The sequence below is a fragment of the Oncorhynchus gorbuscha genome, linkage group LG14 (genome assembly GCF_021184085.1).
Source record: "Oncorhynchus gorbuscha isolate QuinsamMale2020 ecotype Even-year linkage group LG14, OgorEven_v1.0, whole genome shotgun sequence".
NCBI classification, from domain to species: Eukaryota; Metazoa; Chordata; class Actinopteri; order Salmoniformes; family Salmonidae; genus Oncorhynchus; species Oncorhynchus gorbuscha.
This window is the reverse complement of record NC_060186.1, coordinates 61,336,476-61,357,866: the sequence shown is the minus strand read 5'-3', so window position 1 is coordinate 61,357,866 and position 21,391 is coordinate 61,336,476. Positions and strand designations below refer to the sequence as shown.

Here is a 21,391-nt window from a genome sequence, read left to right as displayed (position 1 = left end):
GATGTCCATACACCTTTGTTAATTCACATGCTTTTAGATGTCCACACACCTTTGTTAATTCACATGCTTTTAGATGTCCATACACCTTTGTTAATTCACATGCGTTTAGATGTCCACACACCTTTGTTAATTCACATGCTTTTAGATGTCCATACACCTTTGTTAATTCACATGCGTTTAGATGTCCATACACCTTTATGTTAATTCACATGCGTTTAGATGTCCACACACCTTTGTTAATTCACATGCTTTTAGATGTCCATACACCTTTGTTAATTCACATGCATTTAGATGTCCATACACCTTTGTTAATTCACATGCTTTTAGATGTCCATACACCTTTGTTAATTCACATGCTTTTAGATGTCCATACACCTTTGTTAATTCACATGCATTTAGATGTCCATACACCTTTGTTAATTCACATGCTTTTAGATGTCCACACACCTTTGTTAATTCACATGCGTTTAGATGTCCATACACCTTTGTTAATTCACATGCATTTAGATGTCCATACACCTTTATGTTAATTCACATGCATTTAGATGTCCATACACCTTTTGTTAATTCACATGCTTTTAGATGTCCATACACCTTTATGTTAATTCACATGCTTTTAGATGTCCATACACCTTTGTTAATTCACATGCTTTTAGATGTCCATACACCTTTATGTTAATTCACATGCTTTTAGATGTCCATACACCTTTATGTTAATTCACATGCTTTTAGATGTCCATACACCTTTGTTAATTCACATGCTTTTAGATGTCCATACACCTTTGTTAATTCACATGCTTTTAGATGTCCATACACCTTTATGTTAATTCACATGCTTTTAGATGTCCATACACCTTTATGTTAATTCACATGCATTTAGATGTCCATACACCTTTGTTAATTCACATGCATTTAGATGTCCACACACCTTTTGTTAATTCACATGCATTTAGATGTCCATACACCTTTTGTTAATTCACATGCATTTAGATGTCCATACACCTTTGTTTATTCACATGCATTTAGATGTCCATACACCTTTATGTTAATTCACATGCTTTTAGATGTCCACACACTTTTTGTTAATTCACATGCATTTAGATGTCCATACACCTTTTGTTAATTCACATGCTTTTAGATGTCCATACACCTTTATGTTAATTCACATGCTTTTACATGTCCATACACCTTTGTTAATTCACATGCTTTTAGATGTCCATACACCTTTATGTTAATTCACATGCTTTTAGATGTCCATACACCTTTATGTTAATTCACATGCTTTTAGATGTCCATACACCTTTGTTAATTCACATGCTTTTAGATGTCCATACACCTTTATGTTAATTCACATGCGTTTAGATGTCCATACACCTTTATGTTAATTCACATGCTTTTAGATGTCCATACACCTTTTTTTAATTCACATGCTTTTAGATGTCCATACACCTTTGTTAATTCACATGCTTTTAGATGTCCATACACCTTTATGTTAATTCAAATGCGTTTAGATGTCCACACACCTTTGTTAATTCACATGCATTTAGATGTCCATACACCTTTGTTAATTCACATGCATTTAGATGTCCACACACCTTTGTTAATTCACATGCATTTAGATGTCCACACACCTTTATGTTAATTCACATGCATTTAGATGTCCATACACCTTTGTTAATTCACATGCTTTTAGATGTCCATACACCTTTATGTTAATTCACATGCTTTTAGATGTCCATACACTTTTATGTTAATTCACATGCGTTTAGATGTCCATACACCTTTATGTTAATTCACATGCTTTTAGATGTCCATACACTTTTATGTTAATTCACATGCGTTTAGATGTCCACACACCTTTGTTAATTCACATGCGTTTAGATGTCCACACACCTTTGTTAATTCACATGCGTTTAGATGTCCACACACCTTTGTTAATTCACATGCGTTTAGATGTCCACACACCTTTATATTAATTCACATGTGTTTAGATGTCCATACACCTTTATGTTAATTCACATGCTTTTAGATGTCCATACACCTTTATGTTAATTCACATGCGTTTAGATGTCCACACACCTTTGTTAATTCACATGCTTTTAGATGTCCATACACCTTTGTTAATTCACATGCTTTTAGATGTCCATACACCTTTGTTAATTCACATGCTTTTAGATGTCCATACACCTTTGTTAATTCACATGCATTTAGATGTCCATACACCTTTGTTAATTCACATGCTTTTAGATGTCCATACACCTTTGTTAATTCACATGCTTTTAGATGTCCACACACCTTTGTTAATTCACATGCATTTAGATGTCCACACACCTTTATGTTAATTCACATGCATTTAGATGTCCATACACCTTTGTTAATTCACATGCTTTTAGATGTCTATACACCTTTATGTTAAATCACATGCTTTTACATGTCCATACACCTTTGTTAATTCACATGCTTTTAGATGTCCATACACCTTTATGTTAATTCACATGCTTTTACATGTCCATACACCTTTATGTTAATTCACATTCTTTTAGATGTCCATACACCTTTGTTAATTCACATGCTTTTAGATATCCATACACCTTTGTTAATTCACATGCTTTTAGATGTCCATACACCTTTATGTTAATTCACATGCTTTTAGATGTCCATACACCTTTATGTTAATTCAAATGCGTTTAGATGTCCACACACCTTTGTTAATTCACATGTATTTAGATGTCCATACACCTTTGTTAATTCACATGCATTTAGATGTCCATACACCTTTGTTAATTCACATGCTTTTAGATGTCCATACACCTTTATGTTAATTCACATGCTTTTAGATGTCCATACACCTTTGTTAATTCACATGCTTTTAGATGTCCATACACCTTTATATTAATTCACATGCTTTTAGATGTCCATACACCTTTATGTTAATTCACATGCTTTTAGATGTCCATACACCTTTGTTAATTCACATGCTTTTAGATGTCCATACACCTTTATGTTAATTCACATGCTTTTAGATGTCCATACACCTTTGTTAATTCACATGCTTTTAGATGTCCATACACCTTTATGTTAATTCACATGCTTTTAGATGTCCATATACCTTTGTTAATTCACATGCTTTTAGATGTCCATACACCTTTATGTTAATTCACATGCTTTTAGATGTCCATACACCTTTATGTTAATTCACATGCTTTTAGATGTCCATACACCTTTGTTAATTCACATGCTTTTAGATGTCCATACACCTTTATGTTAATTCACATGCTTTTAGATGTCCATACACCTTTGTTAATTCACATGCTTTTAGATGTCCATACACCTTTATGTTAATTCACATGCTTTTAGATGTCCATACACCTTTATGTTAATTCACATGCTTTTAGATGTCCATATACCTTTGTTAATTCACATGCTTTTAGATGTCCATACACCTTTATGTTAATTCACATGCTTTTAGATGTCCACACACCTTTGTTAATTCACATGCTTTTAGATGTCCACACACCTTTGTTAATTCACATGCTTTTAATGTCCATACACCTTTATATGTTAATTCACATGCTGCTTTCTGTTTTCTGATTCATCCTCTCCCCTCCCAGTCTTTCTTGCCAGATTCACGCATCTTCACATCCCCAGTAACATCCACACTGATTGCTTTTGACAACGAGAGGCAAAAAAACATTGAATAAAATATATATTTTTGTAAATATCCATTAACCCCAGTACTGTTTTCTCCCTCAGGCTTCATTTATAACATGCTTCCCTCAGCTATACGTTTTCTCCCTCAAGCTTCATTTATAACATGCTTCCCTCATATGTTTTCTGCCTCTTCTTGGATCTGGAGTGGGTAGCCGGGAGGGGGTCATTAATATTTTGGGATAGAAGGTTAGCGGTTAGCTCACGTGTCTGCACATACACACACGTGTCGCTGCCTGCGAGCCTGTCCCAGAGAATGGATTGCTATGGCGCCAGAAAAACACAACTGATCAAATATTTAAACATCTGATCATTACCTTTCTGCTTGCTGTATAATTAGACACACTAATTCCATATTCCCCCTCTGTGCGTTCGTGTGAGAGTTTGTTTCTGTGCGTGTGTTTGCAAAGCTTCACTCTCTTGTATTTTGTTGTATCCGGCCACCTCCCTCCAGTCCTCTCGTCTTGGGAACAAACCATGGTGCCAGGCTGAATCCATAGGCTTTGAATGGAAATGCTATGTTTTGTGTTGGACATAGAGCTATCCCATCATCTCAGAGGAGAGGGTACTACTGTTACTTCAACCACCGCTGGACCATCCACGTTATTTAGGGACAGAAGATGGATGTACACTTCACCTTTATTGTTGTTCGTATTCATTCTCACTCTAGTCTCTTGTGGTGACAATCACAGGCGTTCCAGTCTGTAGTTTTCCTATGTGGCTTTGTGTTTGCTGAAAAGCCATCTATTTTCTCCCTGCGGACTACAAAGCACACCTCCCACAGTAAACTACACTTCCCACGTCTAGTGTTTCTCAGGAGGGGAGAATGTGTTGATATGTTCTCCTCATGTTTGGTCCCTGGTTAGAGGAAGGGGGTACAATCTGAACAGTTGCACAGTACAGTTGGAGAGCGCTTGAGGAGGTCTAGTTAGAGTTGTTCAGGATGATTTCATACTGTTTGTTTGTCTCCTTTCATCCCACTCCTCACTGTTACCTCTCACCTCTCTAACCTTTTGACCCCTAACATTTGACCCTTGCCCCCACACAGGACTTCCTGCAACAGTCCACGAGGGAAACCTATGGACTCAACCTGGCCGCGCTCCCTGCCGAGGAGGACATGCTCATATATGAGAGGTGAGACACACACACCATGATAATGAGGGGCTTCCACGCATCATGTGAGACTGAGTTAGGTGTTTGATGATTGACTGTATGCCGAAAAGATCGATCTTCACACTGCCGTCACACTGAGTATTGCATTTCAACCTCTGTGAGCTTCTGATCTACTGACACAAAACTGCCCAAACGTCTAATCATGACGGAGACTCGTTTCCTTATGAAAGTGGTCCCTGTGAGACAAACGGAACTGATGATCAGCCAGTCTGATTCTGATCCTTTTCTCTGGACTGTTGATAATGATAATAGAAGACATCCTGTCCTGAAGACGGGGACAGGCCGTCCCATAGTCACTATTAGAGTGATGTTCTAAATGGACTCAACTGGAGAACGGCACACTAATGACCTCATGACCAGGTGAAAAATCTGTCCATGTACCCATTGAGCAAGGCACTTAAACATAATGTACTCCAGGGAATCCTACTACTATGACTGACCTTGTAAAACAACACATTTCACTGCACCTATCCGGCATATGTGACAATATAACCATAACACCCAAACCCTTCAATTAAAACCATTTCGCCCCTAAAACACGCTGAAACAAATCCATTTGTTCTTGAACACAATGTGGTCATTAGACTAATTCTCGCTGAGTGCATCAAGGTGTGACACTGTCTATAGTCGTGGTCAAAAGTTTTGAGAATGACACAAATATTAATTTTCAAAGTCAGCTGCCTCAGTTTGTATGATGGTCATTTGCATATAGTCCAGAATGTAATGAAGAGTGATCAGATGAATTGCAATTAATTGCAAAGTCCCCTCTTTGCCATGGAAATGAACTGGATCCCCAAAAACATTTCCACTGCATTTCAGCCCTGCCACAAAAGGACCAGTTGACATCATGTCAGTGATTCTCTCGTTAACACAGGTGTGAGTGTTGACGAGGACAAGGCTGGAGATCACTCTGTCATGCTGATTGAGTTCGCATAACAGACTGGAAGCTTCAAAAGGTCCGAGCTCTGGCTGGACCACTCAAGGACATTCAGAGACTTGACCAGAAGCCACCCCTGCATTGTCTTGGCTGTGTGCTTAGGGTCATTGTCCTGTTGGAAAATGAACCTTCACCACAGTCTGAGGTCCTGAGCGCTCTGGAGCAGTTTGTCATCAAGGATCTCTCTGTACTTTGCTCCATTCATCGTTCCCTCGATCCTGATTAATCTTCCAGTCCCTGCTGCTGAAAAACATCAGGCCAAACAGTTCAATATTGGTTTCATCAGACCAGAGAACCTTGTGTCTTAGGGTCTGAGAGTCCTTTAGGTGCCAAACTCCTAGCAGGCTGTCATGTGCCTTTTACTGAGGAGGGGATTCCATCTCGCCACTCTACCATAAAGGCTTGAATTGGTGGAGTGCTGCAGTTGTGCTTCTGGAAGGTTCTCCCATCTCCACAGAGAAACTGTGGAACTTTGTCAAAGTGACTATTGGTTCTTGGTCACCAAGTCACATAGTAAAAAATGTGAATACTTGTGTAAATAAGATGTTTTGAGATCCAAGTGCCAGCTACATGTAGAGACGTGTACACATTTGTACATTTAGTTCATATCCTTTGCTGCTTAGTGAGTTAATAGCCCAGTTATAAATCATTTGTAGTCAGCAATGGGGGAGTGATTGCTTCCTACAAGAGCACAAAACATGTACATTTCTAGACATCTTTGAAAAGCGAGTCAGGTACAGAGCTTTTTTGTGTGTGTTGTATTTTGAGACTGGCTTCAATAAGCTAAGTAGCCAATAGGCCGAAGGTAGCATGATTTGTCTGATTCTCTGTAATAATGGTATGGGAATAATGCTGCATTTTATTTTGTAAATTGGTTTCTTGCATCAAACAACAACATTTTGTGTCACCTTGTCTGAAGGACAAGTGGATGAACAGGTTAATGTCAAGCTTGGCTTGTTTTTTTCAACAATCTCATGGAATGTAGGCCTAAACTGAACAACACACATTGGCTACTTCTGTAGGCTGAACGATAACAGCTATTTCCATGTTCAAATCTTGTTGGATGGTTTTTATGGTAGGCCACTGCTATACCTACATTATGATCAAATAGCCACAGTAGGCTACTTGACCACTGTTAAAATAAACTTAGTGGGTACAACCTCAGTGTTCACAGTAGAAAATGGTTAGAGCTCTGTCAAATTGGTTGTTGATCATTGCTAAACAGCCATTTTCAGGTCTTTCCATCGATTTTCAAGTAGATTTAAGTAAAAACTGGATCTCGACCACTCCGGAACATTCACTGCCTTCTTGGTAAGCAACGCCAGTGTAGAGTTGGCCTTATGTTTTTGGTTAATGAAAGGTCATTTTTATTTATTTTTGTTTGACCTTTATTTAACTAGGCAAGTCAGTTAAGAACAAATTCTTATTTCCAATGATGGCCTAGGAACAGTGGGTTAACTGCCTGTTCAGGGGCAGAACGACAGATTTGTACCTTGTCAGCTTGGGGATTTGAACTTGCAACCTTCCGGTCACTAGTCCAACGCCCTAACCACTAGTATGAATAACTTCATACTGATCAAAGGGATATTCGATGTCTACTTTTTTGTTTTACCCATCTACCAATAGGTGCCCTTCTTTGCAAGGATTTGGAAAACCTTCCTGGTCTTTGTGGTTGACTCTGTGGTTGAAATTCACTGCTCAACTGAGGGACCTTATAGATAATTCTGTGTGGTGTGTAGAGGGATTAATTCAAAAATCATGTGAAGTACTATTAGTGTGTGTGTCCATGCAACTAATGTGACTTGTCAAGCACATTTTTACTCCTGAACTTATTTAGTCTTGCAATAACAGAGGAATTTAATACTTATTGTCTCAAGACATTTCAGCTTTTTGTATATTTGTAAACATTTCTAAAAACACGATTCCCCTTTGACATTATGGGGTATTGTGTCTAGGCCAGTGACACAAAAATATAAATGTAATCGATTTTGAATTCAGGCTGTAACAACAAAATGTGGAAAAAGTTGAGGGGTGTGAATTCTTTCTGAAGGCCCTGTACATACTGTGTCTGTAGGACACATACAATGAATGGCTCATTAATATGTACTGTATGATCATATCTATAATCCCCCTTCAGAAGTATAGATCTGCTCTCATCACCCAAGCTTTTCACCATGTGCTATGGCAGCCTATATTATAGTGGCCATCAGTGTAGGGATGGAACTCAGGACACAGAGGGGTACCTCAGGTTAGCTACGGCCGTCTCTTCCTCAATGAACAACTGAGTGTGTGTGTTGGGCCTTTGAAGTCCCTTGGAGCCTAATCCCATCAGAACACACACACACACTCACATCTCCCTACCTGTGGGGCGTCCTGATGGAACCACAGAAAAGGAGAGATTAATCAGGCCAGGGGAACAATAAAGTTTTGTGTTTCTCGCTCTCCCCTCACAGCCCTGTATTTCTAGGTGCTGTTCGTCATACTGTCCTTTGTTCCTGTGTCCTTCTGTACCCTGGTCACTCAGATATCACATTTTGGAGGAACTGAACACAGCCATTGTATAGTACTGGGAACTATTGTATGAAGATAATTATTGGTATACGTCACCTTGCTTTTACCTTAACCAGTGGAGGCTCCTCAGAGAAGGAACGGGAGGACCACCCTCAGTGAATTTCGTAAAAATATAAATGTTAAATCATTGAAAAAGTTTTCTTTTTTAGATAAAACTATACTAAATATATTAATGTCACCAAATAATTGATTAAAACACATTGTTTTGCAATAAAGGTCTACAGTAGCCTCAACAGCATTCTGTAGGGTAGCACCATGGTGTAGCCAGAAGACAGCTAGTTTCCGTCCTCCTTTTGGTACATTGACTTCAATACAAAACCTAAGAAGCTCTTGGTTCTCACACCCGTCCATAGACTTACACAGTAATTATGACAACTTCCAGAGGATGTCCTCCAACCTATCAGAGCTTTTGCAGCATGAACTGAAATGTGGTCCACCCAATCAAAGGATCAGATAATGAATCTAGTACTGAAAGCATAAGCTACAGCTAACTAGCACTGCATCAAATATGGTGAGTAGTTGACTCAAAGAGAGAGTGAGACAATAGTTGAACAGTTTAACAAATTCATTTCTTCAAAAATGAAGGAGAAGCATGCGAGATTCTGTACTTTTTTATTTTTTCAGTTTCACTCAGCTAGCAAATGCAGCTGGCTAGTTTAGTTACTCAAACACCTGGCTCAAACAGAGAGGGATGCTATGTTAGCTTGCTGGCTATGACTATCCAACACTGGAACTCTTCCAAGTCAAGGTGGGCTTTTGGTTTTATTAATGTATTGCCGCTGGAGCCTGCCGGTGTAACTGCTTACTGTGACTGTACACTGAAATGTTACTGCATGAATGTAGCAGGTTTACGAATGAGTTAGTCCTATTAGCTATGTTGACTAGGACATTACTTTAGCTAATATGGGGACAACTATGTAGGCTGTGTGTAGTGGTTATGATATGGTTTGGCTTGGAAAGGTTTTTTTCGCCTGGTCACGTACAGCTGAAGTGTTGTTCATTGAAGTCTACAAACGAAGGGAAAAGGTGAGACGAGAGTGCATAGAGGCAAGAAGGAATACAAAGTGAACTGTTTGTGTGATCAGGGGTGTCTTCATTCCATCGATTTCTGTTGATAAACGTTTCTTAAACGGATGCAAACGAAACGGGGATAAAAACCTGAATTTGTCAATAGAAACTCTTGTTTGCAACTGTTGGACTAATGATTACACCCTAGATAAGTTAGATGCATGCAAGAGATCTCGTACAACGCTGTGTACTACTCCCTTCACAGAACCGTGCAAACTGGCTCTAACCAGCATATAAAGAGGAGTGGGAGGCACCACTGCACAACTGAGCAAGAGGACAAGTAGATTAGAGTGTCTAGTTTGAGAAACAGACACCTCACGAGTCCTCAACTGGCAGCTTCACTAAATAGTACACACAAAACACCAGTCTCAACGTCAACAGTAACGAGGCGACTCCGAGATGCTGGCCTTCCAGAAATGTCAACTCAGATTTATGAACATGGTTTGGGATTCTGTGTTTTTCTATATATTGATTACTGTTTTTCAACGTTACTTTTAGTTTGGAATGAGATGTTTGACGAGCAGGCGTCCACATACTTTCCAAATTCAATGTTAAATATTTGATACAGTGGTGTCTAAAAAAAAGAGGTGTGATGCTACTTACGTTATCTGAAATGTTTGGTGATGTTTGGGTCTCCGTGGTGATCAGCTGTTTAAACACTGACTGTGTGTGTGTTGTTCTGCAGGTTTGCCTATCTGGGTCAGAACCAGCACAAGTTGGAGAGAACCGAACCCTCAGTCCTGGAGAACGCCATCAACGTGTAAGTTGAGCGTTTAACACACAAACAAGTACACTGTCTAATACTATTCTAATGAACAGATGGATACAGGCCTTTTCAGACGACTCTGGAAAAAATGTAATAACACATTCCTTTCTAAGTGGTCCCAAAGGGGCTTGTGGACTTGTGCTGCCTGCCTCTCCACAATTTCTCTCTTCTTATTATTGTCAATCCCCTCCCTCTATCCTCCTCAGTGGTATTCTCTCATCAGTGGTAGCCTCTCGCTCCCGTGTCCTTCTGACCCACCCAAGTGCATTGTGAACCTGGGGTTTAGAAGTGCCAGCACTCCAACACATGTTAAAGCAATGTGCGCTACGCACGCACACACACACACACCATCTTATAAAAACGTATGAACAACAGTCTCCTGGGAATAGGGTTGCAAAGCTACTGGTAATTTACTAAGTTACTGGAATCTCTGCTAATATTGGTAATTAACAGGTTCATCTATGGTAACTTTAGTCATTTATACTTTGACACAAAAAAAGTTGATATAGTATTCACTTTTATATCTGTGTCGATATTGTCCATGAGTTTGTAGTGGATAGACCATATGGTTATTGCCTAATTGATTAAAAAAAGCATCTGATCAACAATGGAATTATTTTTAATGAACTTTTCCAACTATTGACATTTTTCACGACTGCCACCAGTTTGGCACCAAAACATTTACAACAGAGAAATTACAAAGTAAATAAAAGTATGTACAAAATATATGTATTATATTTATATACTGACAACTCATATTAAGTACCAATGGTAACCAAGTTGATGGTTTTATATTTAGGATAATGTTTTACAACTTTTCATACATACAGTTGAAATCGGAAGTTTACATACACCTTAACCAAATACATTTAAACTCAGTTTTTACAATTCCTGGCATTTAATCCTCAAAACAAATCCCTGTCTTAGGTCAGTTAGGATCACCACTTTATTGTAAGAATGTGACATTTCAGATTTGATTTCTTTCATCACATTCCCAATGGGTCAGAAGTTTACATACACTCAATTAGTATTTGGTAGCATTGCCTTTAAATTGTTTAACTTGGGTCCAACGTTTCCAGTAGCCTTCCACAAGCTTCCCACAATAAGCTGGGTGAATTTTGGCCCATTCCTCCTGATAGAGCTGGTGTAACTGAGTCAGGTTTGTAGGCCTCCTTGCTCGCACATGCTTTTTCAGTTCTGCCCACATATTTTCTATAGGATTGAGGTCAGGGTTATGTGATGGCCACTCCAATACCTTGACTTTGTTGTCCTTAAGCCATTTTGCCACAACTTTGGAAGTATGCTTGGGGTCATTGTCCATTTGGAAGACCCATTTTTGACCAAGCTTTAACTTCCTGACTGATGTCTTGAGATGTTGCTTCAATACATCCACATAATTTTCCTCCCTCATGATGCCATCTATTTTGTGAGGGGCACCAGTCCCTCCTGCAGCAAAGCACCCCCACAACATGATGCTGCCAAATATTGTGAAAAGTACAGTAAATGTAAAATGCACATCAAATCAACAGTGTTAATGTTTGGATTCAGTCTTGTCAGGTGAACTGTTGTGTCCTCACCTTTTGGTCTGATCATTTCCCCATAATCTCCAACGTTTTTCTAGCATTGTCATGTGCTTTTTATAGGTCTTCTGTAAGAAACATTTCAATTTGACCTTATCCATATAGGCCAATTCCCATGAGTGTAAAGGGTTAAAGCAAAGAAAAAATGTAGAAACACGTGTTTTGACTGCATTGTCCATTCCTTCTAGGCAGTTCCAGACTCTGAGGAGAGGTGGGTTTAGTGTTAGATGGGCTGAGTGGTTTTCAGGTCCAAAGCATTGTGTGGCCCTCCAGTAAAATGAGGAATACATCTTGCACTTTCATTCACTGTGTGTTAAAGCTGGGAATTGCCAGGGACCTCACGATACGATCACAATACTTTGGTGCCGATTCTATAGGTATTGCAATTCTCATGATTTTATATTTATTGCGATTCGATGTTCCAAACATATTTCTCACCATATGTCTGCTGCAGAGGAACAAGAGAAGCCATGAGAACGTTTTGATCAGTCAAGGAAATAAAAGTGCTGAAAACAAATTGGCTTCCTAATTAAAAAGGAGAAGAACAAGCTTCTCAAAATATGTGTACATGTATCTATCCCCCAACCCATCAATACTGCCTGTTAGATCTAGTGGACAAGCCTCTGGTCCAGGGTATTCAACTCTTACCCTACGAGGTCCGGAACCTGCTGGTTCTCTGTTCTACCTGAACATTAATTGCACCCACCCGGTGTCCCAGGTCTAAATCAGTCCCTGATTAGAGGGGAACAATGGGGAAACAAAGCAGTGGAACTGAGTTTGAGGGATCTGTTGTGTGTGTCTGTGTGGCATTAGACTGCTTAATGGGTTCACGCAATCACACCTCCACAGTCACATCCTTAATGTAGGTGACCATTATTGGGATAATGTTAATTAGCTGTGTGTGTGTCTCAGAGGTGAGGGTGGTCTTCTAATATCTCCATCCTTCATCACCACCCACTCACCTGCCCTGAGTGCATTCACCCTTTCATAGAACCCTTGTTCATCTCCACAACCTGTTGTCACGGTAACACTCTTTCGTCTCATCCATCTCCTGGACGTTGAAGTGGTTGACGCATAGCAATCCATCTACACACACACTCACACAGACACACTTGTTGCTCTCTTCCTGGCTCAGTTTGATTGAGGCTAGAACAATAAAAGTCTTCAGTACCTTCCATAATAACCATGGCGAGAATTAGTCTGAATAGGGGAACTTTCAGAGAACCATTTGAGAGGGTTAGATTGTCTGTTTTTGTTTCGCTGCAAAAAATATAGACTGGAGACAGGATGGAAGGAGAGCCACGTGTGTTATCAAGGTCTATTTACTGAATCAACGTGTTGCTGTGGATTCACATCACTGTAGAGATCAGTCAACCTCACAGCCAGAATCTGAGGCAGAAAGGGAGCGATACGGAGAGAGAGACACACCAAATGAGACGGAAAGAGACAGCAATAGGGAGAGCGAGACTGGTAGAGAGAGAAACCTCAGATCCGTCTCACAGGAGATTGAATTCGAATTTTGAGATATGAATTTGAATGAAAGGAGACAGTGGAGCTGGAACAGTGGACAGTGGAGCTGGAACAGTGGACAGTGGAGCTGGAACAGTGGACAGTGGAGCTGGAACAGTGGACAGTGGAGCTCTAGATAAGCTGGTTTCTTTCTCTCAGGCAGTGCAGAAAAGGTCATGTATTTCTTTGCAGAACGTGTGTGTGTGTTGTCCTCACATGCGCTTGGTAGTAGGAACCAGCCATCAGCATTGTTGACCAGCCATCAGCATTGTTGACCAGCCATCAGCATTGTTGACCAGCCATCAGCATTGTTGACCAGCCATCAGCATTGTTGACCAGCCATCAGCATTGTTGACCAGCCATCAGCATTGTTGACCAGCCATCAGCATTGTTGACCAGCCATCAGCATTGTTGACCAGCCATCAGCATTGTTGACCAGCCATCAGCATTGTTGTCCTCACATGCGCTTGGTAGTAGGAACCAGCCATCAGCATTGTTGACCAGCCATCAGCATTGTTGTCCTCACATGCGCTTGGTAGTAGGAACCAGCCATCAGCATTGTTGACCAGCCATCAGCATTGTTGTCCTCACATGCGCTTGGTAGTAGGAACCAGCCATCAGCATTGTTGACCAGCCATCAGCATTGTTGTCCTCACATGCGCTTGGTAGTAGGAACCAGCCATCAGCATTGTTGACCAGCCATCAGCATTGTTGTCCTCACATGCGCTTGGTAGTAGGAACCAGCCATCAGCATTGTTGACCTCGCATGCGCTTGGTAGTAGGAACCAGCCATCAGCATTGTTGACCTCACATGCGCTTGGTAGTAGGAACCAGCCATCAGCATTGTTGACCTCACATGCGCTTGGTAGTAGGAAATAGCCATCAGCATTGTTGACCAGCCATCAGCATTGTTGTCCTCACATGCGCTTGGTAGTAGGAACCAGCCATCAGCATTGTTGACCAGCCATCAGCATTGTTGTCCTCACATGCGCTTGGTAGTAGGAACCAGCCATCAGCATTGTTGACCAGCCATCAGCATTGTTGTCCTCACATGCGCTTGGTAGTAGGAACCAGCCATCAGCATTGTTGACCAGCCATCAGCATTGTTGTCCTCACATGCGCTTGGTAGTAGGAACCAGCCATCAGCATTGTTGACCAGCCATCAGCATTGTTGTCCTCACATGCGCTTGGTAGTAGGAACCAGCCATCAGCATTGTTGACCAGCCATCAGCATTGTTGTCCTCACATTGTAGTAGGAACCAGCCATCAGCATTGTTGACCTCGCATGCGCTTGGTAGTAGGAACCAGCCATCAGCATTGTTGACCTCACATTGGTAGTAGGAACCAGCCATCAGCATTGTTGACCTCACATGCGCTTGGTAGTAGGAAATAGCCATCAGCATTGTTGACCAGCCATCAGCATTGTTGTCCTCACATGCGCTTGGTAGTAGGAACCAGCCATCAGCATTGTTGACCAGCCATCAGCATTGTTGTCCTCACATGCGCTTGGTAGTAGGAACCAGCCATCAGCATTGTTGACCAGCCATCAGCATTGTTGTCCTCACATGCGCTTGGTAGTAGGAACCAGCCATCAGCATTGTTGACCTGCACTTGGTAGTAGGAACCAGCCATCAGCATTGTTGACCTCACATGCGCTTGGTAGTAGGAACCAGCCATCAGCATTGTTGACCTCACATGCGCTTGGTAGTAGGAAATAGCCATCAGCATTGTTGACCAGCCATCAGCATTGTTGTCCTCACATGCGCTTGGTAGTAGGAACCAGCCATCAGCATTGTTGACCAGCCATCAGCATTGTTGTCCTCACATGCGCTTGGTAGTAGGAACCAGCCATCAGCATTGTTGACCAGCCATCAGCATTGTTGACCTCACATGCGCTTAGTAGTAGGAACCAGCCATCAGCATTGTTGACCAGCCATCAGCATTGTTGACCGGCCATCAGCATTGTTGACCTCACATGCGCTTGGTAGTAGGAAACAGCCATCAGCATTGTTGACTGGCCATCAGCATTGTTGACCTCACATGCGCTTGGTAGTAGAAACCAGCCATCAGCATTGTTGACCAGCCATCAGCATTGTTGACCAGCCATCAGCATTGTTGACCTCACATGCGCTTGGTAGTAGGAAGCAGCCATCAGCATTGTTGACCAGCCATCAGCATTGTTGACCTCACATGCGCTTGGTAGTAGGAACCAGCAATCAGCATTGTTGAACTCACATGCGCTTGGTAGTAGGAACCAGCCATCAGCATTGTTGACCTCACATGCACTTGGTAGTAGGAACCAGCCATTAGCATTGTTGAACTCACATGCACTTGGTAGTAGGAACCAGCCATCAGCATTGTTGACCTCACATGCACTTGGTAGTAGGAACCAGCCATTAGCATTGTTGAACTCACATGCACTTGGTAGTAGGAACCAGCCATCAGCATTGTTGACCTCACATGCACTTGGTAGTAGGAACCAGCCATTAGCATTGTTGAACTCACATGCACTTGGTAGTAGGAACCAGCCATCAGCATTGTTGACCAGCCATCAGCATTGTTGACCTCACATGCACTTGGTAGTAGGAACCAGCCATTAGCATTGTTGAACTCACATGCACTTGGTAGTAGGAACCAGCCATCAGCATTGTTGACCTCACATGCACTTGGTAGTAGGAACCAGCCATTAGCATTGTTGAACTCACATGCACTTGGTAGTAGGAACCAGCCATTAGCATTGTTGACCTCCATCACATTTTGAATGAATTTAACTGCAAAAGTTATTCTTATGTGCACTACATCATCCCGCATATATTTTTAGCCGCAATAAGCCTGTTTCATAGAAACAACTCTGCTTGGAAAATTTACATTGTTTTTATCGGGATTTTGTCACCAATTGGATGGAAACCTTGCAAGTGTCTTCTCTCTTATTCACGTATTCACCTACATTTCTTTCCTCTCGGGAGAGGAGAGTTTCCACACCTCAACTGTTTCTCTCTCAGGCGCCCAGAAACCACACAGAAACACACACACTCGATTCACAGCCAGGGACTAGAGGGACAGGGGAACCAGTAAAAAGAGTGAGAATGAGAGGACAAAGAACAGAAAAGTAATTTGATTTACTACAGAGGAAGTGGGTCATCAAACGTGCTGGGACAACTAAGAGGAAGACCAGTGTTGCTACAGGAAATAGTGGTAGGAAAGGTGGAACATGTGAAACGATTAGGTTGAGTTCTACTCTACTTCCTGGTATTGTTCATCCTAGCTAACTTGTGACTGTTTGCTTTGCTCTGACTCACCCAAAACACTTCAGTCACAAGTGCTTCTCTATCAAGGCTAACTACTGTACATCACTCAGTGACCCACTGGAAGCCTCACTGTGTTGTCTTGGTGACCTCTCAGCCAACATCCGCTATCAGAAGTCAGTTTAGTACTGTGTGCTGAGTGTACATATCAAGCTTTTACAATAAGAGAGTTGTGACCGCCAAGCAGAACAGACACATTGTACATCCACATCCACATGTTGTTCTTTTTCAGTCATAAAAGCACTTGATGTTAAGTCTCGTCCAATGGCCGGCCCCATTGCTCAGCACTGGCTTTTTACTAAAGTGCTCTGATGAATTCTGTGTCATTCTGTCATGTTGTGTATTCTGTGTCATTCTGTCATGTTGTGTATTCTGTGTCATTCTGTCATGTTGTGTATTCTGTGTCATTCTGTCATGTTGTGTATTCTGTGTCATTCTGTCATGTTGTGTATTCTGTGTCATTCTGTCATGTTGTGTATTCTGTGTCATTCTGTCATGTTGTGTATTCTGTGTCATTCTGTCATGTTGTGTATTCTGTGTCATTCTGTCATGTTGTGTATTCTGTGACGTTCTGAAAGCGGGGGGGTAGTGTTGAGTGCTGTGAGAAAAAGTGGTCTATGAAATGTCTGTATAGTGGGTATGTGCATGAGGCTGGTGGGTGGGGTGGGGTTGTGGTGTGGTGTGGCCACCCTCCAGAAGGATGACTTGAGAAACCTGAAGTAGCTAATGAGCTGTGTAGATGACTGAATTTGCGAGGGGGGTTCAGGAGGCGGGGGGGTTCAGCTTCCACACAAGTTATTATTAGTGATTACCAGGGCTGTAGAAATATCAACATTGCTCTCTCCCTCCCTGCATCCCCAATCATCTACAATCTGTCTTGTGACCCATTCTCTTCTTTTAGCAACACGTTTCAGTTTAAAAATGTCACTTTTCTGCAGAACACATTTTGGTCTGTTTAGCTTAGTTATGTTACACGTGAATCACTACTACCTACAGCTACTGTACCACAGTAACTTATATCCAGCATGAGTTTAGCATTTGTTTTATTTTTCACGTCTCCCTCTTATCTCTCTCTCTCTCCAGTGTTCCTGTGTCATGCTTTACGACTGACAGTATATACGAGGTGTCGTCTCCGCAGGTGGACAGGGACAACAGGGAGGTGTTTGAGGGCCACGTGCTAACTGGCCTTGGCCAGGTGAGATCACTGTGCCGAGAGGACATACTCATGTACAGAGAGTATATCAAGAACAGGTACATGTGATGTGAGAGGCTCCATAACCATAGAAATAGAATGAATAGAATGGTCATCCCCATTAAAGTCAATGATGGCATAATGGGTGGACTGGTGGCCATTGTGAGTGTACCCATAAGGAGCAAAGCAGGAAGTGTGTCATCAATCTGTGATGTGATATGTTAAGTCAACTCAACTGACATGACAAAAGAAATACATTCCATTGTAAGAGCCACATCAGTTAGCATCATTTGAATTAACATTCTACATTACCATGGAAATTATTTAATCAACAGGCAGCCATTACAAGTGTACCCATGAGTTTACCAGTCATATTGCCAGGGTCAGAGATTCCAAGCCTGTTCTATTCATTCTATTTCTATGGCCATAACCAACTCGCAACCATCGATCAACCACATCTCAACGTTGGATCAACCACGCTCTTGACCTCAGCCCCATTACCTGCAAGGAGAGTGAATTGTGGTTTCATGGTATACAGTGGACTCCCAATCAAAGGCTTCTCAGGCTGATGAGATGACCGTTAAGTGAGTGTTTCCAGAAGAGGCAGGACAATATTCCTAGTCTGTTTTATGACTTCATATTTTTCAGTAGTTATTTTAGTGACAGCAGTAAAGGATGAAAACAGGTTATTTATTTCAGTTCTTTTAGTCATGATCATGTATGGCTTCCAAGGTTAAACAAGTGTTTCATTGTTTTCTTTTTCTCTCTCTTGCCATTTTAAACACATCCCTGTTTTTTTAAATGTAGCTTTTGAGTTTTACACACATTTAGCACAGCTGTCGTTTTTCTGTTGGACAAAATAAACTTATCATGTTTACAAAACGAATTGATTTAATTATATTTCATAGAAATAATGATTTTTATTTAGCTTTCTTTAGAACAACTGCCTATCTAAATACTGAGGGTGAATAAGTGTGTAGCGCCATATTAAACTTGTATATTTATGAAATGTCATGTAAATCTAAATGTGATGAGGTTTCATTGGTGAGTGGACTACAGTAGCATCCTTAGAGAACAAGACCAAGCCACACTCCTTCTGTCTCTTCTCTCCTTCCTATCCTCTACAGCTGTCACTAAAAGAACTGCACATGTCAGACACACACTGACAGTACTGTATACTCATTCATTGAGGATGATTTGTCTGGTTGTGACTTTGGGCTGCGTGCTCTACAGTTGTATTCATTTTGTTAATCTCTCCATCTTGACGTCTCCTCTGTCTCTCTGAGTGTGTGTGTGTCTTTCCCTCACTCTCTGTCTCTCTGAGTGTGTGTGTGTCTTTCCCTCACTCTCTGTCTCTCTGAGTGTGTGTGTCTTTCCCTCACTCTCTGTCTCTCTGTGTGTGTGTGTCTTTCCCTCACTCTCTGTCTCTCTGAATGTGTGTGTGTCTTTCCCTCACTCCCTGTCTCTCTGAGTGTGTGTGTCTCTGCCTCGCTCTCTGTCTCTCTGAGTGTGTGTGTGTCTCTCCCTCGCTCTCTGTCTCTCTGAATGTGTGTCTCCCTCGCTCTCTGTTTCTCTGAGTGTGTGTGTGTGTCTCCCTCACTCTCTGTCTCTCCGAGTGTGTGTGTGTGTCTCTCCCTTGCTCTCTGTCTCTCTGAGTGTGTGTGTGTCTCTCCCTCTCTCTCTGTCTCTCTGAATGTGTGTGTGTCTCTCCCTCTCTCTCTGTCTCTCTGAATGTGTGTGTGTCTCTCCCTCTCTCTCTGTCTCTCTGAATGTGTGTGTGTCTTTCCCTCACTCCCTGTCTCTCTGAGTGTGTGTGTCTCTCCCTTGCTCTCTGTCTCTCTGAGTGTGTGTGTCTCTCCCTTGCTCTCTGTCTCTCTGAGTGTGTGTGTGTCTCTCCCTCTCACTCTGTCTCAGAGTGTGTGTGTGTCTCCCTCACTCTCTGTCTCTCCGAGTGTGTGTGTGTGTCTCCCTCGCTCTCTGTCTCTCTCTGAGTGTGTGTGTGTGTGTCTCCCTCGCTCTCTGTCTCTGAGTGTGTGTGTGTGTCTCCCTCGCTCTCTGTCTCACTCTGAGTGTGTGTGTGTGTGTGTCTCCCTCGCTCTCTGTCTCTCTCTGAGTGTGTGTGTGTCTCTCCCTCACTCTCTGTCTCTCTGAGTGTCTCTCTCCCTCACTCTCTGTCTCTCTGAGTGTGTGTCTCTCCCTCGCTCTCTGTCTGAGTGTGTGTCTCTCTCCCTCACTCTCTGTCTGAGTGTGTGTCTCCCTCGCTCTCTGTCTCTCTGAGTGTGTGTGTCTCTCCCTCGCTCTCTGTCTCTCTGAGTGTGTGTGTCTCCCTCGCTCTCTGTCTCTCTGAGTGTGTGTCTCTCCCTCGCTCTCTGTCTGAGTGTGTGTCTCTCCCTCACTCTCTGTCTCTCTGAGTGTGTGTCTCCCTCGCTCTCTGTCTCTCTGAGTGTGTGTCTCTCCCTCGCTCTCTGTCTCTCTGAGTGTGTGTGTCTCTCCCTCGCTCTCTGTCTCTCTGAGTGTGTCTCTCTCCCTCGCTCTCTGTCTGAGTGTGTGTGTCTCTCCCTCGCTCTCTGTCTCTCTGAGTGTGTGTGTCTCTCCCTCGCTCTCTGTCTCTCTGAGTGTGTGTCTCTCCCTCGCTCTCTGTCTGAGTGTGTGTGTCTCCCTCGCTCTCTGTCTGAGTGTGTGTGTCTCTCACTCGCTCTCTGTCTGAGTGTGTGTGTCTCCCTCGCTCTCTGTCTGAGTGTGTCTCTCCCTCACTCTCTGTCTGAGTGTGTGTCTCTCCCTCGCTCTCTGTCTGAGTGTGTGTGTCTCTCCCTCGCTCTCTGTCTGAGTGTGTGTGTCTCTCCCTCGCTCTCTGTCTGAGTGTGTGTCTCTCTCCCTCGCTCTCTGTCTGAGTGTGTGTCTCTCTCCCTCGCTCTCTGTCTGAGTGTGTGTCTCTCTCCCTCGCTCTCTGTCTGAGTGTGTGTCTCTCTCCCTCGCTCTCTGTCTGAGTGTGTGTCTCTCTCCTCGCTCTCTGTCTGAGTGTGTATGTCTCTCCCTCGCTCTCTGTCTGAGTGTGTGTCTCTCTCCCTCGCTCTCTGTCTGAGTGTGTGTCTCTTTCCCTCACTCTCTGTCTCTCTGAGTGTGTGTGTGTCTTTCCCTCACTCTCTGTCTCTCTGAGTGTGTGTGTGTCTCTCTCCCTCGCTCTCTGTCTGAGTGTGTGTCTCTTTCCCTCACTCTCTGTCTCTCTGAGTGTGTGTGTGTCTTTCCCTCACTCTCTGTCTCTCTGAGTGTGTGTGTGTCTTTCCCTCACTCTCTGTCTCTCTGAGTGTGTGTGTGTCTTTCCCTCACTCTCTGTCTCTCTGAGTGTGTGTGTCTTTCCCTCACTCTCTGTCTCTCTGTGTGTGTGTGTCTTTCCCTCACTCTCTGTCTCTCTGAATGTGTGTGTGTCTTTCCCTCACTCCCTGTCTCTCTGAGTGTGTGTGTCTCTGCCTCGCTCTCTGTCTCTCTGAGTGTGTGTGTGTCTCTTCCTCGCTCTCTGTCTCTCTGAATGTGTGTCTCCCTAGCTCTCGATTTCTCTGAGTGTGTGTGTGTGTCTCCCTCACT

General features: G+C 42.5%; 1 protein-coding gene across 1 annotated transcript in view; it reads left to right on the top strand.

Moving 5' to 3' along the window:
- Positions 1-18,695, top strand: part of fig4a (FIG4 phosphoinositide 5-phosphatase a) — a 134,858-nt gene extending 116,163 nt beyond the window's left edge. Inside the window, exons 22-24 of the mRNA XM_046298728.1 lie at positions 4,757-4,842; positions 10,143-10,217; positions 17,701-18,695. Of these exons, the coding sequence (XP_046154684.1) occupies positions 4,757-4,842; positions 10,143-10,217; positions 17,701-17,878 (339 nt within the window). The 3' untranslated portion in view covers positions 17,879-18,695. The remainder of the gene's footprint in view (positions 1-4,756; positions 4,843-10,142; positions 10,218-17,700) is intronic.
- Positions 18,696-21,391: the final 2,696 nt, after the last annotated feature.